General features: G+C 43.0%; 1 protein-coding gene across 1 annotated transcript in view; it reads left to right on the forward strand.

Moving 5' to 3' along the window:
- The window catches only part of ramp1 (receptor activity modifying protein 1), a 32,672-nt gene extending 19,055 nt beyond the window's left edge, over positions 1 to 13,617 (forward strand). Inside the window, exons 2-3 of the mRNA XM_030343825.1 lie at positions 567 to 702; positions 11,977 to 13,617. Coding sequence (XP_030199685.1) covers positions 567 to 702; positions 11,977 to 12,232 — 392 coding nt within the window. The 3' untranslated portion in view covers positions 12,233 to 13,617. The remainder of the gene's footprint in view (positions 1 to 566; positions 703 to 11,976) is intronic.
- The last annotated feature ends 327 nt before the right edge of the window (positions 13,618 to 13,944 follow it).

Raw genomic sequence — 13,944 nt, forward strand, 5'->3', positions numbered from 1 at the left:
CCAGGGGCCCGGCCCCCAGGCCAGTGATGAATATGTATGTGTCAACGTCTCTCTCTCTCTCTCACTCTCTCTCTCTCTCTCTCTCTCTCTCTCTCTCTCTCTCTCTCTCTCTCTCTCTCTCTCTCAATGTAGATACTAACTGATACTCTCTCTCTCTCTCCCTCTCTCTCTATCTCTCTCTCTCTCTCTCTCTCTCTCTCCCTCTCTCTCTCTCTGTCTCTCTCTCTGTCTCTCTCTCTCAATGTAGATACTAACTGATACTCTCTCTCTCTCTCTCTCTCTCTCTCTCTCTCTCTCTCTCTCTCTCTCTCTCTCTCTCTCTCTCTCTCTCCCTCTCTCTATCTCTCTCTCTCTCTCTCTCTCTCTCTCTCTCTCTCTCTCTCTCTCTCTCTCTGTCTCTCTCTGTCTCTCTCTCTCAATGTAGATACACTCTCTCTCTCTCTCTCTCTCTCTCTCTCTCTCTCTCTCTCTCTCTCTCTCTCTCTCTCTCTCTCTCTCTCTCTCTCTCTCTCTCTCTCTCTCTATGTAGATACTAACTGATACTCTCTCTCTCTCTCTCTCCCCAGCGTGCCAGTGTGTGTGTGTGCTGGGCTGTGGGCCCCACTATGAGTATGCTATGGAGGAGTTCTGCCTGGCCCGGTTTAAACTGGACATGCTGGAAGTGGAGCAGAGCCACTGGTGCCACTGGGATGAAACACTGGAGTGAGTGGCAAACACAAACACACACACACACACTCACACACACAAAGATGTATACGCAGTGGCAGAAAATCACACCACATACACACACAGACAGACTGACGGACAAGTGAATAGGATACAAACATTGAAAAACGAATGTTCACACACATGTATTGATCACAAACCCACATGCAGACCCACACCCCCCCGTCGTAAACACACATACACACCCACAAGCAAACACCTATACATGCAGGCATGCACACACACACACACACACACACACACACACACACACACACACACACACACTTACTTACAGTAACTATGTAAACACCAGATAAGCTTTATACAAACCTCTTGATAAGCTCCGATGGTCTTGAATCTTCCCCTCCGATGTGGGAGTCTTTTCCTTGGCCCGGGGGGATTCTGTTGGTCCCCTTCCAACAGATGATTAAAACCTGGCTTAGAAACGGTGTCAGAACCAGACACGGATGAGTGTGTGTGAGAGAGAGAGAGATAGAGAGACAGTCGGAGAGAGAGAGAGAGAGAGAGAGAGAGAGAGAGAGAGAGAGAGAGAGAGAGAGAGAGAGAGAGAGAGAGAGAGAGAGAGAGAGAGAGAGAGAGAGAGAGAGAGAGAGAGAGAGAGAGAGAGAGAGAGATTGTTTGAGAGATTGGGTTTGAACAAAGATGTGGTGACACATTTACGTATTCCCAAATGGTAGCGATCAAGAAGCTACGTGCATACATGACACCAATAACACACTAAATAATAAATACAAGAAGAATGCAGCAGTGCTGTGACACCACACAGCTCTTGCACAGTGGGGTACCTTAAAGCGGGATTTATAGTCCCTGTCACACTCAGGGCTGGTGCATTTATAGATGCAGTTCTGCAGTGAAGTTTTTGTGGACACGGAGGTCGCACACTCTGCTTTTGGAGTTTCTAAATGTCAGAGGTGTGCGACAGGCGACAAATCACTGTATGAACCTTGTGCAAAGGAGGGGGATTAGGTCATTCTCAGTTCACGCACGGCGGCTATAAACTTGGTCCAGGCGGCCATCTGTAAAATGGAATCCCTGAAGGTATTACCGTCTTTTTTTCTCACTCTATGGCCGCGTTCACATCTAGCGTTTTTTTTAATCTGCCAGCGCTTGTTTTACATTATATTCCTATGGAGCAGAGCGTTTCTGGAAAAAGTCACGGCCGCTTTTTTAAACGCCTCTCCCAGCGTTTTTTTCTGCCATACGGAGTGTTGAAAAAAGTTCAACTTTCAGGAAGAAAGCGGCCGACGTCAGGCGTCTTTTGGGCAACTGACCAATCACAAGCGGAACATTGACACTTCGTCACGAAGGAAACTCTCAACTGTCAAAACAAGAAACAATGGCAGACAAATCACTCGGGAAAGTGCCGGTGGAGCAATTAATAGTTTTAATTACAGAACATGTCGAGATCTACAACATGTCTAATGGGCTCTATCCTGGATACATAGTAGGCGGGTAACGTCGGGTCTAGAATGGGTTCGTTGATAGGCAATAGAAAAAACGCTCTCGGCGCTTTTAGGGCCAAAAACGCTGCCAGCTTTTCTTTTTGTTGAAAAAACGGTCGGCTCAACTTATCCCTATTACAAAAAACGCTAGATGTGTACGCGGCCTATCTGTGTGTTTCTGTGCGTGCGTGGGTGTGTGTGTGTGCGTGCATGCGTACAAGTGACAAATATGTCCTCCTGTACTTGTTGTCACATGCGCTCTACCCCTTCCGGTAGAGCGCATGGGACCTATGACATCGAAAAATATGAATGGGTTTCAATGGAGAGAAATTAATTATTTTCTGGTCTCAGTCTTTATATGCCATGGATTACACATATGTTGTTTGTGGATTTAAATTATAATCTTTCATGCAAAGAAAACTAAAAAAATTTGCGAAGAAGTTTGATAATGTTGTTTTGTGTGAGGCCGCTATGTGAAACACAGCCCCTCGCTGTTCTCGACTCGAATGATATACGTCACCACCCGCAATTGGAACTCTGGTACTGACATGGCGATCTCTCTGCTCCACTTCACCGCTTTTTTTCCAAGGGGAGGATAAAAGCATCGAAAGAGGTGAAAGTCATTATAAGTCGGGGCATGTATAGAGTTTCAGTTATGCCGATGGGAAGATTGGGAGATTGTCGTTCTTGTCCACGCAAGTCGCAGGGAGCGAGACGTCACATACGAGACGTGTAGTCTTTCTCATTGTGTTTTCTCTACAGCCTTTAACTGAACAATTGCAGAATAAACGGTCAGACTCGTGACAAAAGTATAATTTAAATCCACAAAACAACATATGTGTAATCCGGGGCATATAAAGATAATTACTTTTCTCCATTGAAACCCATTCATATTTTTCGATCTCATATGTCCCATGGGCTCTATCGGAAGGGGCGTGACTTCGCCACTGCGCTCTTAACTCTTTATTTGTATGCATCGATTTTCTGTGAATGGTTTAAAAATGGACCCTGGAAAAAAGTCTCTCTCTCTCTCTCTCTCTCTCTCTCTCTCTCTCTCTCTCTCTCTCTCTCTCTCTCTCTCTCTCTCTCTCTCTCTCTCTCTCTCTCTCTCTCTCTCTCTCTCTCAACTAGGTCATAATTTTGAGACTCAACTTCCCACAGAAAATGTCTTTGTTGGCTTGATAGGGGCTTTATAAATAAACCAAATTCACAATGTGTTTTGTAATATCTTATGATTTACCATAATTTAGTATTTTCTTTTTGCTAAGACTTTTGGATGGGAACTTTTTATCAGTCAAGATGGATTTGATCTATGTACACTCCCCTTGGCAATAGTGGAACATCAAAAATGTATGTTAGCTACAATTAAAAAACATTAACGACAGTTCACCAATTGACGCTGCAAATGGATTCATTATGAATATCACACAATAATGAATGAGTCTGTTGTCCATAAGGAAATAAGTACTGAATAAATACAAACTCTCGAAGGTCATTTTTTTAATATTCCAGTGCTGGTTATGAGCTTTTGAGATAAAAAGATCGGTAGTTGTATTTGTGGACATGAAGACGAGGAGTTGTTGAGCAGGCTCAGACGCCTACCTTCAGGACCGGGAGTGGAGAGGAGAAACATTGCGCTCTGTTTTCTTAACCTTAGGCAGGAGGTATCTTTTATTATTTAGGAGCTTGACATTTCCTCCTCGGTTCCTATCAGAGCTGTATTTTACACAGAGCACAGAACACAGAACCACGACAATGACCTCTAGCACTCTGTGCAGTTAAATGGGGATGTGTGCGTGTGTGTGTGTGTGCGTGTGCGTGTGCGCGTGCGTGTGTGTGTGTGTGTGTGTGTTTGTATGTTAGACAGGAATGGACGTCATCATCGGAAGCTATGGACAACCAAAAGCAATAAAAAAGGTGTTAGGTATGTATGAGTGTGTGCGTACGTGTGTGGGTGAGTGTTACCTTGGGGATTCGCAATAGGAGATAAAGCTCAGAGAGAATAGGCTTTATTGGAAGAGACAGAAGATGAAAGATCCATTGCTTAACTGTGCGATGAGCTCCTCACTACAAGACAAAGGAACCAAACCGCCATTTTAGCATGTTTGATTAGAAAACACAAACAGCACAACCACGGTTGAGAAACCTCCACAAATTAGCAGTTTTCTCGTGGCTGGCAGCAGCGGACCAACGGACCGTTCAAATAACACATCCACGTTCAGGATCTGTTATTATCTTTCCACGTCATCGTGCCCGTTACTCCCCCACGGACCGGTTCATCACGCGCAGTCATTGACCCATTCGCTCACTCTTTCATCCACTCATTCCCTCTTTCAAGCAATTCACACATTCACTCCTTCACTCCTTCACTCTTTCGCTCACTCACTCAGTCACAGATTTCATTCACAACATTCCTTTTAAACGATGATGAAGACTAATCTGACTGTCCATGCTTGACCTAAAATACCTCCAGACATTCAAATGAGGCAAATACCTCTTGGCAAACTGTTAATATGAGCTATTATCATATAATAAGGGCTTAACATGAGATACGTAGCATCAGGGGTTGATTGAGACTAATTAGGAATAATTAAGACAGATATTTCTGCACTCTCCAGTTGTCGTGTTAGCCTCCCAGGGGCGGTGAAGCAGCGATAACTGTGAGTCATCCCTCTGGTGTGTTTTCCCTCTTCTACCCCCATATGGTTGGCTTTGGGTCCTGGAAAGTCATTAGCAAAACATTGCTAATGCTGACACGAATTACATCCTGCGCCGGTTGAAATGCTTCATTACATCAGAGTATTTTGCCCTCCCCCCAGCACACTTGCTATGTTATGAGCAAAAGACGTGTTTCCCTGATCTCAGTTGATACAAATGTAGGAAGACGCATTTGAGTGTTGAAGTGGTGAGCTGAAGAAGGCTTGATGATTAAAGTGAGGATGGGTTAGCACTGGGCGGTCGTCCAATACCAGCATGGCTATTGCTTTAAATCTATTCACATTTAGGGCGTTTAGCCTCTATCCAAAGCGACTTACAACGGTTCATAAACCCATTCACACACTGCCGGGAGAATCAACCATGCGATCGGGAGCAGTTAGGGTTATGTGCCTTTGTCAGGGGCTCCTCGACACTCGGCTATGAGGAGACGAGGATCGAACTACCTGGGTAGTAGCCCCTTTGGTAGATGCCATTTTCATTCTTTCATTTATCAATTCATTAATTGGTTGGGGCGGCTACTGCCGCCCCAACCAATTAATGAATTGATAAATGAAAGAATGAAAATGGCATCTACCAAAGTTAGCACTGCATAAAAGCGTAAGGAATTCAAAAGGTGTTCAGTTGGTGGCCATCAGCAACCCCACTGCTAGATGCCACTTAACCATACAAACTTTGGTGGCTTTGGTCCCACTAAATAGGGTCTAAAATTGCCAAACAAAAAAGGATGTTCAGATTAATACGATCATGATAAAATAGAAAACAATACCGTACCAGCCTCCCCTCTTGCCCTGACCGTAATAAGAGGGCAGAACCTAGATGAACGGTTCATGTAGTCAGCCTGAGGTTAGCGGCTTCTGAAAAAACACTTTACATTTGTGCAAAAGTGAAATTGTATTGGGGCAATCCTGCTCTGCCTCCTGCCGTGGTCCACTTATGGGTCGCTACCCACAGTTTGAACAACGCTGCTCTACACAGGCTGGGGGTCCCTGTAGAGGCAGAACAGAGACAGACAGACAGACAGACAGACAGACAGACAGACAGACAGACAGAAAGACCGACAGACAGACAGACAGACAGACAGACCGCCTACTGACCTCATCTCTTTACCCAGCAAACCATGTGTGAGGGATGGAATCTTCATCGCTTAAGTGGTCCTTTCAAGACTGAAGTCTGGGAGAACTGTGTGTGTGTGTGTGTGTGTGTGTGTGTGTGTGTGTGTGTGTGTGTGTGTGTGTGTGTGTGTGTGTGTGTGTGTGTGTGTGTGTGTGTGTGTGTGTGTGTGTGTGTGTGTGTATTTTTGTGTGCGCCTGTTACTTGTGCTACAAGGGAGAAAAGTCCCGTTAAGCTGCATTCTCCCACGACTGCCCAGCGTGAGACATATGAGCCGTGTGTGTGTTGGCGTGGCTGCATCGTAGTGCTAGAGACAGCTTAAGGCGGTGGTTCCCAACCTCGAGGCCAGGACTCCACTTGGGGTCGCCTGACATGCATTACATTAACATTTACCTTTAGGGCATTTAGCAGATGCTTTTATCCAAAGCGACTTACGATAAGTACATTTGTCAGAAGATATGGAGGCGCTGGAGATTGGGACCCCGTATGTATATCAGAGCTTATTTTAAAGGGTATCATAGAAGCTCTGTGTGTATTTACTGACAGCCCTAATGATTCAAAGCAAGGAGCAAAACACTTGGTGTGTAGGGGAGTGAGTCAGTGACATTTACGTGCATTAATACGGGTAGATATTGATTGGGTGAAAACGATTTGTGATGATGCAGATGTACATAAGCTACAGTTGCGCTCACAAATATATTTAGAGCTAGAAATGGGGTGTTTTTTAATGTTCACAAGCAATAAAAAAACATTTACTCTGTTTATTGGGATATTTCAATTTTAAATGTAGGTCTTATAGGTTGGCCAGTATCTTTATTAGGTCTACATCATAATTAATTTGTTCCATAACAGACACATTTGTTTTATACATTATATAAACACTTCTTCTATTGATATATCTTATTATTCCAAGATACAGGGCTACCGGCTTCAATTCAAACCACACGACTTTGACCATACACAGTATATCGTTGGATAATGAAACTATTGGATCAGATGTTTATGGTTTGTCACAGACAGTACACATTGTTTAAAACACGAGTTGGACCACAGAAACTAGTAGGCATGGATTTATAGAGATATGGTCACATAAAATACACATAGCCGATACCAAGTTTACTTTCTTCATTAATCGGTTAGGTGTTTCAGAGAGCTAGCCTCTTAAAGCAACTTAAAGCTTGAATTCATATTTCATTCATAATGAATTGTAATTCATTGGATGACACGTGTCAATGGCCAAACAAGGGCAGGTAGCGCCCGCAGCTATTGGAAAGCTGTGAAGAGGACACTCCAAAAAAGGGGGTTACTTTGAACTAACGGGATTAGCATCCTCCGAACGGGTTTGAAATCGCATCAGTGGGATGGAAGACGCTCATCCCTTTGAAGGATGTCAGCCTCCATGAGAGGGTTATGCTTTTCGTATACTCCTATTCATTTAAACCAACCTAACTGACTAGCTGAAGTCCTAATCGGCTTATAGATTTCGCAGAGAAAGTACCTAATCAAACAATTTGCGATTACACCCTCTTTCATCCTCATTGAAACAAGATAAAACAAATAATAACTGAATGCTTTACATCCACAATATTTAATTGTCCTTTATTTCTAGTGTCTCCCGCCTCACTCTCTTTCCCCTCTCTCACTAACCTGGATGTCCCTATTTCCACATATATATTTGGTCACAACCCAATAATCTATTATATCTATTATGGTACATTAAAAAAATTACTGAACAACATTAAACATTTTAAAATAGTGAGTTAACTATTATTAATAACTAATATATAATTATTAATGTCTCATACATTTCGTGAATAATTTCCTTTTAAACATATATTATTGCAGATATTATTGAATACAGCTGTATTTAACTATTATTATTAATCATCGATTTCCTAATGTATAATTTCCTAATTTATTACAAATTGAGAATTTTATGGTTGGTCTTTTCAACTTGATAAAGACCTATTCCGTTTCGTCCGGTCCCGGAGGTATGAATCGGCCTTAAGACTCTGGTGCTGGGTGAGGCTGCACACCTGCGCTCCATTTGAATAATCAAGGCCGACAGGATAAACCAGCCATCATCACATACACTGGAGGGGATCTCCGACATGTCAGCATGACATGTTGCAAAATCGACCTGTATTCTCTGCGTCTGAGGAGCCCAGCAAAGCCACTTAGGGGGGTGCTTGGCAAGGTCAACTGCCTGCAGATGTACCCTTCAGAGGTACATTTACCAAGCAGAAACCCATTCTCAGGCGTGGTCCAATCTCTTTTGGTTCTGATAACACCAATTTCATTTCCCCTGTAAAATTTCATTCAGCTGCTGGCCCTTTACAATCGGGAGTTATTTCAGAGTCTGGTTGGGCTGCTAGGAGGAAACTTCTGGTGGTTACAATCTCAATAGGACTTTTTAAAAGGCAAAGCTTGGAGATGGTGACAGTTGAGTTACTTTTTCAGAGAGAGTACTACGTTGGTCCAATTAACTCACAATAATACTTTGTGAGACAGCATCGTACAGCCAAGTTCACGTGTCGAGGTTTCCTCATAGATTTATAAATTGGATTTCGTTTTTTCAAACCTGTAATACTATAGGTCATAGCTTAGATGGCAATGAAGATATGATGATATTTAAACACTACTGTAAAGTGTGTGGGTGTGTGTGTGTGTGTGCGTGTGCGTGTGTCTGTTTGTCTGTGTGTCTGTGTGTGTGTAGCAACAGTCCCTTCCTGAGTGTTAACGGCGGATGTAAGCGATCCCAGACCAGACAGAGTACAAACGGCTGCGATCAGATGGCTACAGGGTTACAAGTAAACAGCAGACATGGTACACCTCCACGAGGAGCTCTGCTCACCTCAGACGGAACGGTGGACATTAGAGGCGGTCGGATGTGATGGTTTAGTGGAGAGGGTGTTTGACTCCCAGCCAAGAGGTTGTGGGTTTCGAACCCCATGTCAGTTCAGACTGTATCCAAACAGGGTTCAGACATTATTAAGACTGGGTTAAGGCTACGTCCAGACTGTACGTGTACAGAATTCAAACAGGGTTTAGACTGTGTTGAAACAGGATTTTGACCCGATTCAAACTGGATTCAGACCGAAGTCAGACAGTTACAGAGTATTCAGACTACTCAGACTCTATCCAGGCCTAATTCAAACAAGATTAGATTCGGATGGAGGCTGAATCGAGACTGTTTTCAAGATGAATACAAACAGGATTCAGACTGCATTCACTTATACGTGTCAACAGAGATGCGAGCTGGCCAGGCGTGCGTGGCTGGCTCATTATCAGCCCCCAGGAACCCAGCAGCCCAGACTTATTTCCCGCTTCATCGGAGTCGCCGTCTCCGGCGCCACGGACTCGTGGCGCCCTGTTTACTTATTTATCCCTCCGTCACGTGGCACCTTGCAGTAAGCGGAGCAAATCGCTTTCAACCTCAGCGTTTGGCTCCTGTGATCCGGGCGTCTGTGCAGCATGTGGAGTTGGTTCTTTCAGTTGAATTAAATGTGAACCTCAACACCTTGTAGACGCCCTTCTCTCTGCGAACCTCTCTATTTTCTTCCACCCTGACGTCAATGCTTCCACCCTGGTCTCCCTCTTTTACTTCGTCTGGAGGTTGTTTTGCCCGCTGCTGGAGTCGTGGCGAGGGTATGTGTTTGTTTTGGCCTACGCGTGTGCATCTGTGAGCCTGTGTGTGTGTGTGTGTGTGTGTGTGTGTGTGTGTGTGTGTGTGTGTGTGTGTGTGTGTGTGTGTGTGTGTGTGTGTGTGTGTGTGTGTGTGTGTGTGTGTGTGTGTGTGTGTGTGTGTGTGTGTGTGTGTGTGTGCGTGGAGCCCCAGCCACCCGCTCTCTGCTCTCAGTTGATACAGAGATCTGAGCTGATGTGTGGAAAGGCTGTCGGTAGCAGCGCTGGTGAGGTCGGGGGGAGTGTGGTGTTGGCTTGTGAAGAGAGGAGAGAGAGAGAGAGAGAGAGAGAGAGAGAGAGAGAGAGAGAGAGAGAGAGAGAGAGAGAGAGAGAGAGAGAGAGAGAGAGAGAGAGAGAGAGAGAGAGAGAGGGAGAGAGAGAAAGAGAGAGAGAGAGAGAGAGAGAGAGAGAGAGAGAGAGAGAGAGAGAGAGAGAGAGAGAGAGAGAGAGAGAGAGAGAGAGAGAGAGAGAGAGAGAGAGAGAGAGAGCTCGGCGTTGAGGTCTGAGGTTAAACACGGCTCACTTCTGCTGGCCAAACGTGTTTTACACAGAATGTTTTAAAGCCTCCCACACACAGGCACACACACACTCAAACGCAAACACACTTTCTTCTACTAAACATCTTACATTTTTTGATGTAATCCCTGTGGGTGTGTGTGTGTGTGTGTGTGTGTGCGTGTGCGTGTGCGTGTGTGCGTGTGCGTACACATACAACATTGCATATATGGCCATGCACCAACACACAGTTAAACACACAAAAATTCAAACTCAGAAACACCCACGTACTCCCAGAAGCTCAAACACACACTCACACACAAGCAGGGTCCTCCTTTATCTGCCCTACACATACGTATGTTCTGTACCACAGAAACGTATCAAATAGACTACACAGGAAATGTGAAACGAAGAAATATGAGGGTTTCTTTGTAAATCAATTTCTATGCAATTTCTAAAGTGTGACACAGGAGAAACTATTTCAACTGGCTCTATGTGACGTATAACCTATCTCCTTGAATTCTAATTTGAAAAAGTTAATTTCAGAACTAAAAACAGTACACTTTTTCTTTACTTTTTGACTAAAAACTACTACAACAGCGATACCCCAAATCGTGTACAAATTAAGACCTCATGCCATTAAGGGACTTGGATTGGCTACCTGTATAGAAGTCATATTGCATCTCAAGTTATACATATACACCACATACAGCAATTAATTATCTAAAGCATTTGGAATGGTAAACCGCAGATCAGAGTTAGATGAATTTAACCTTTATTGGGGCGTTTAAATGGGGACAATTGTTGGTTATTAATGACAACAATCATACAAGCTGAGCACAACATTCAGGGTTGATAGACCCTATTGTCGACACAATTGTGTGTATGTGGGTGTGTATTGTGCGTCTGTTGTTTACCGTTTCTGCAGAGATTGAATCCATGCTTCTCGTGTGACTCATTGCTATCACTTATTACGGTCACCTCATTCGCTTGAGATCATACGGCCCTTTTTATAGTCAGTAAGACACACACACACACACACACACACAAACACACACACACACACACACACACACACACACACACACACACACACACACACACACACACACACACACACACACACACATACTTATTGGCCGTTTGTGATGATTAATTAAACAGTGGTTGACCCTCCTAAACTCGTGCAGTTGCCAATAAGGCTAACGTACTAATAAATTATCCTTATGACACATTTTGCTTGAACATATTTCCACATTCTACTTTTACCAATACTTGCACAGAAACTTCCTGAATCTGGTCCAAATTTCCAAATAAACCTGAATCATCTCCTCGTTATCTGATCTCTTTCTTTCAAACTGTTAAAATTCGTTTAAAAACATTTTTCGATGCTTTTGGCCTTCGAAGTTATGATATTATATTGTCAGTGTGGACAGACCAAAATTGGTGTAGCTCACATTGTGATCAGATGAGCGAGGTTGGTCTCGCTTTACTGAAAATATTCTTTGGTATTCAGCTGGAACTTGAAATCCAAACACAGATCGATCTAAAGAGTTTGTATTCAATTGTAAAGTTTGGTCCCTGTTCCTATCCGACACAAACAATGCCAAATTCTGTTGCTATGCTATAGTTGATAACTTGTTAATATTTGCTCTCAAAGTTGCACTTATTAATTTCTGACCACCAGAGGGCATTGGAAATTGCAAAAAAAAATCATACAAAGTGAAACAAGCATGACCATCTTAATTTTTCATGTGTATTAATACTTTATTATCCTATCTTATCCTATCTCCTCCAGGGCTTACAGTGAGTTGACCAACTGCACCTTCTTGGTGGCGCTGAAGATGGGGTGCTTCTGGCCCAACCGGCTGGTGGACGACTTTTTCATCAGGGTCCACAGAGACTACTTCCACGACTGCTCGCTGTCGGGACGCATGCTTAAGGACCCTCCCAACCGCATCCTGGGACCCTTCATCATGGTCCCAGTGATGGTCACCCTGCTCATGACCGCCCTTGTGGTGTGGAGGAGTAAACGCAGTGAAGGGATGGTCTAGGTGGACCATGAAAGAAGGGTGTAAGGAGCTGGTGGGAATGAAATGAAGGCGATGGAACAGGAAGAGGATTTCATCAGAAAGTGCAAGAGAGAGAAGAACAGCCATGCCCTGTTTAATCGAAACAATGACATAGGGCTGATACTCCGTTACCCCGGCTGGCGATCTTGTTTGTTTTTATTTTTCCTTTCCAAGACCAAAGTTGTACCATTGCATCTCTTAGTCCCACACGATGCCATGCTACTACCTACTGCTCAGACCTCAGTAGGAAGAACAAATGTTTATTTTGGCTTGACCGGTTTTTGGTTTCAGCTTTCAAACGTATACCATATCAACGGTGGAATGGTATACGTTTGAAAAGAGCAAAACCTGCCGTGTTTATATACATATATATATTTTTGCAGCCCTACACCGCCAATTTAAACATGATTGTAAGGATGTTTACATTTGATGATGTAATTTAATGTTTAAAGCTCAAAGAATACAGCATACAGGAAACATAGTCCTGGCATAAATATGGTTCACCATTCACTGTAATATTTTATGGTTATCAACTTTCTTTTTCTCCTAATTATTATTATTATTATTATTATTATTATTATTGTATTTCTAATTGAGTACCAGGAATGAACTGATTGAAAGTGTTAACTAATACATCTAAAATGAATGAGTTACAACTCTTGGTCGTCCTTTAAGTTATCCCAGCCAAATCCACCTGTGACAACAAACATATGACGTGGTCCGTTAGAGATGGGGACGTGCACTACCGTGCCACAGCGGTTTGTTGTGAGACGGTGACTCCTGTGGCTTCTTCTACTCATCACCTTGGCATCGGGGGCTGTGCTTATCTAGAAGTGTGTGACTATTTTTAATAATATTTTGCAAGAAATTCCAAAAAAACAGGTGTGCCCAGAGTTGACATTGAAGCGTCAGCTCTCTGCTTCATGTTGACAGTCAAAGGTCGGCATAGGTCACAGACTTTTAGCAGAAACCCCAAAGCAGAGTGGGAAACTGTGGGAGAGCAACATTGGAGCAAGGGAAACATTTATTCTGCTTTGAAAGAAGACGCCGAAACTTCTATCAATGGAAAACCGTTGGATATCCATACAGAAAATATTTTAACACTTATAATGCCACAGTTCAGTGCATGGACTTCAACCTTGTGTTAATTAAACAAAAATGTCTCCAGATTAAAAGTTTCTGCATTTTGATCTACAGAAACTATCGCTGATGTTACAGTATATGTAACATGTGTATGTTATAATCAATGCTGATAGTGCTGATTTGCTGATTTCCAACCTGCTAAAGCAGGTTGGAAATGTCATTTTGTGTTTGTTGGTTTTGAAAGATGTTTTCATGGCTCATAATAAACTTGCTGGATTCATTTACATGACGTCCTTTACAGATTCTCCAACTAGGTTTCCCTGGCTGACTTGTAATAGTTTGATTAATTGAGTCAGTAATCTAACTAGCTTTTTAAATATATTCATTTATTGAGCAAATAGAATAAAAAGAAAAAAAGAAAGACGGATGGTCATATCGTGAATAAACCACTAGGTCAGCTTTTTATAAAAAAATGTCATGGACTAAGTAATTGCTACTCCTTCCAGTTAAGTTAGTTAAGTCATTCAGTTACTAAGGAATATGAGAGTCTAAAACACTTGTTCCTGTATTATTATTATTATTATGTCTCCTGCGATCAAAAGTGAAAGTTC

The sequence above is a fragment of the Gadus morhua genome, chromosome 20, assembly GCF_902167405.1.
Source record: "Gadus morhua chromosome 20, gadMor3.0, whole genome shotgun sequence".
NCBI classification, from domain to species: domain Eukaryota; kingdom Metazoa; phylum Chordata; class Actinopteri; order Gadiformes; family Gadidae; genus Gadus; species Gadus morhua.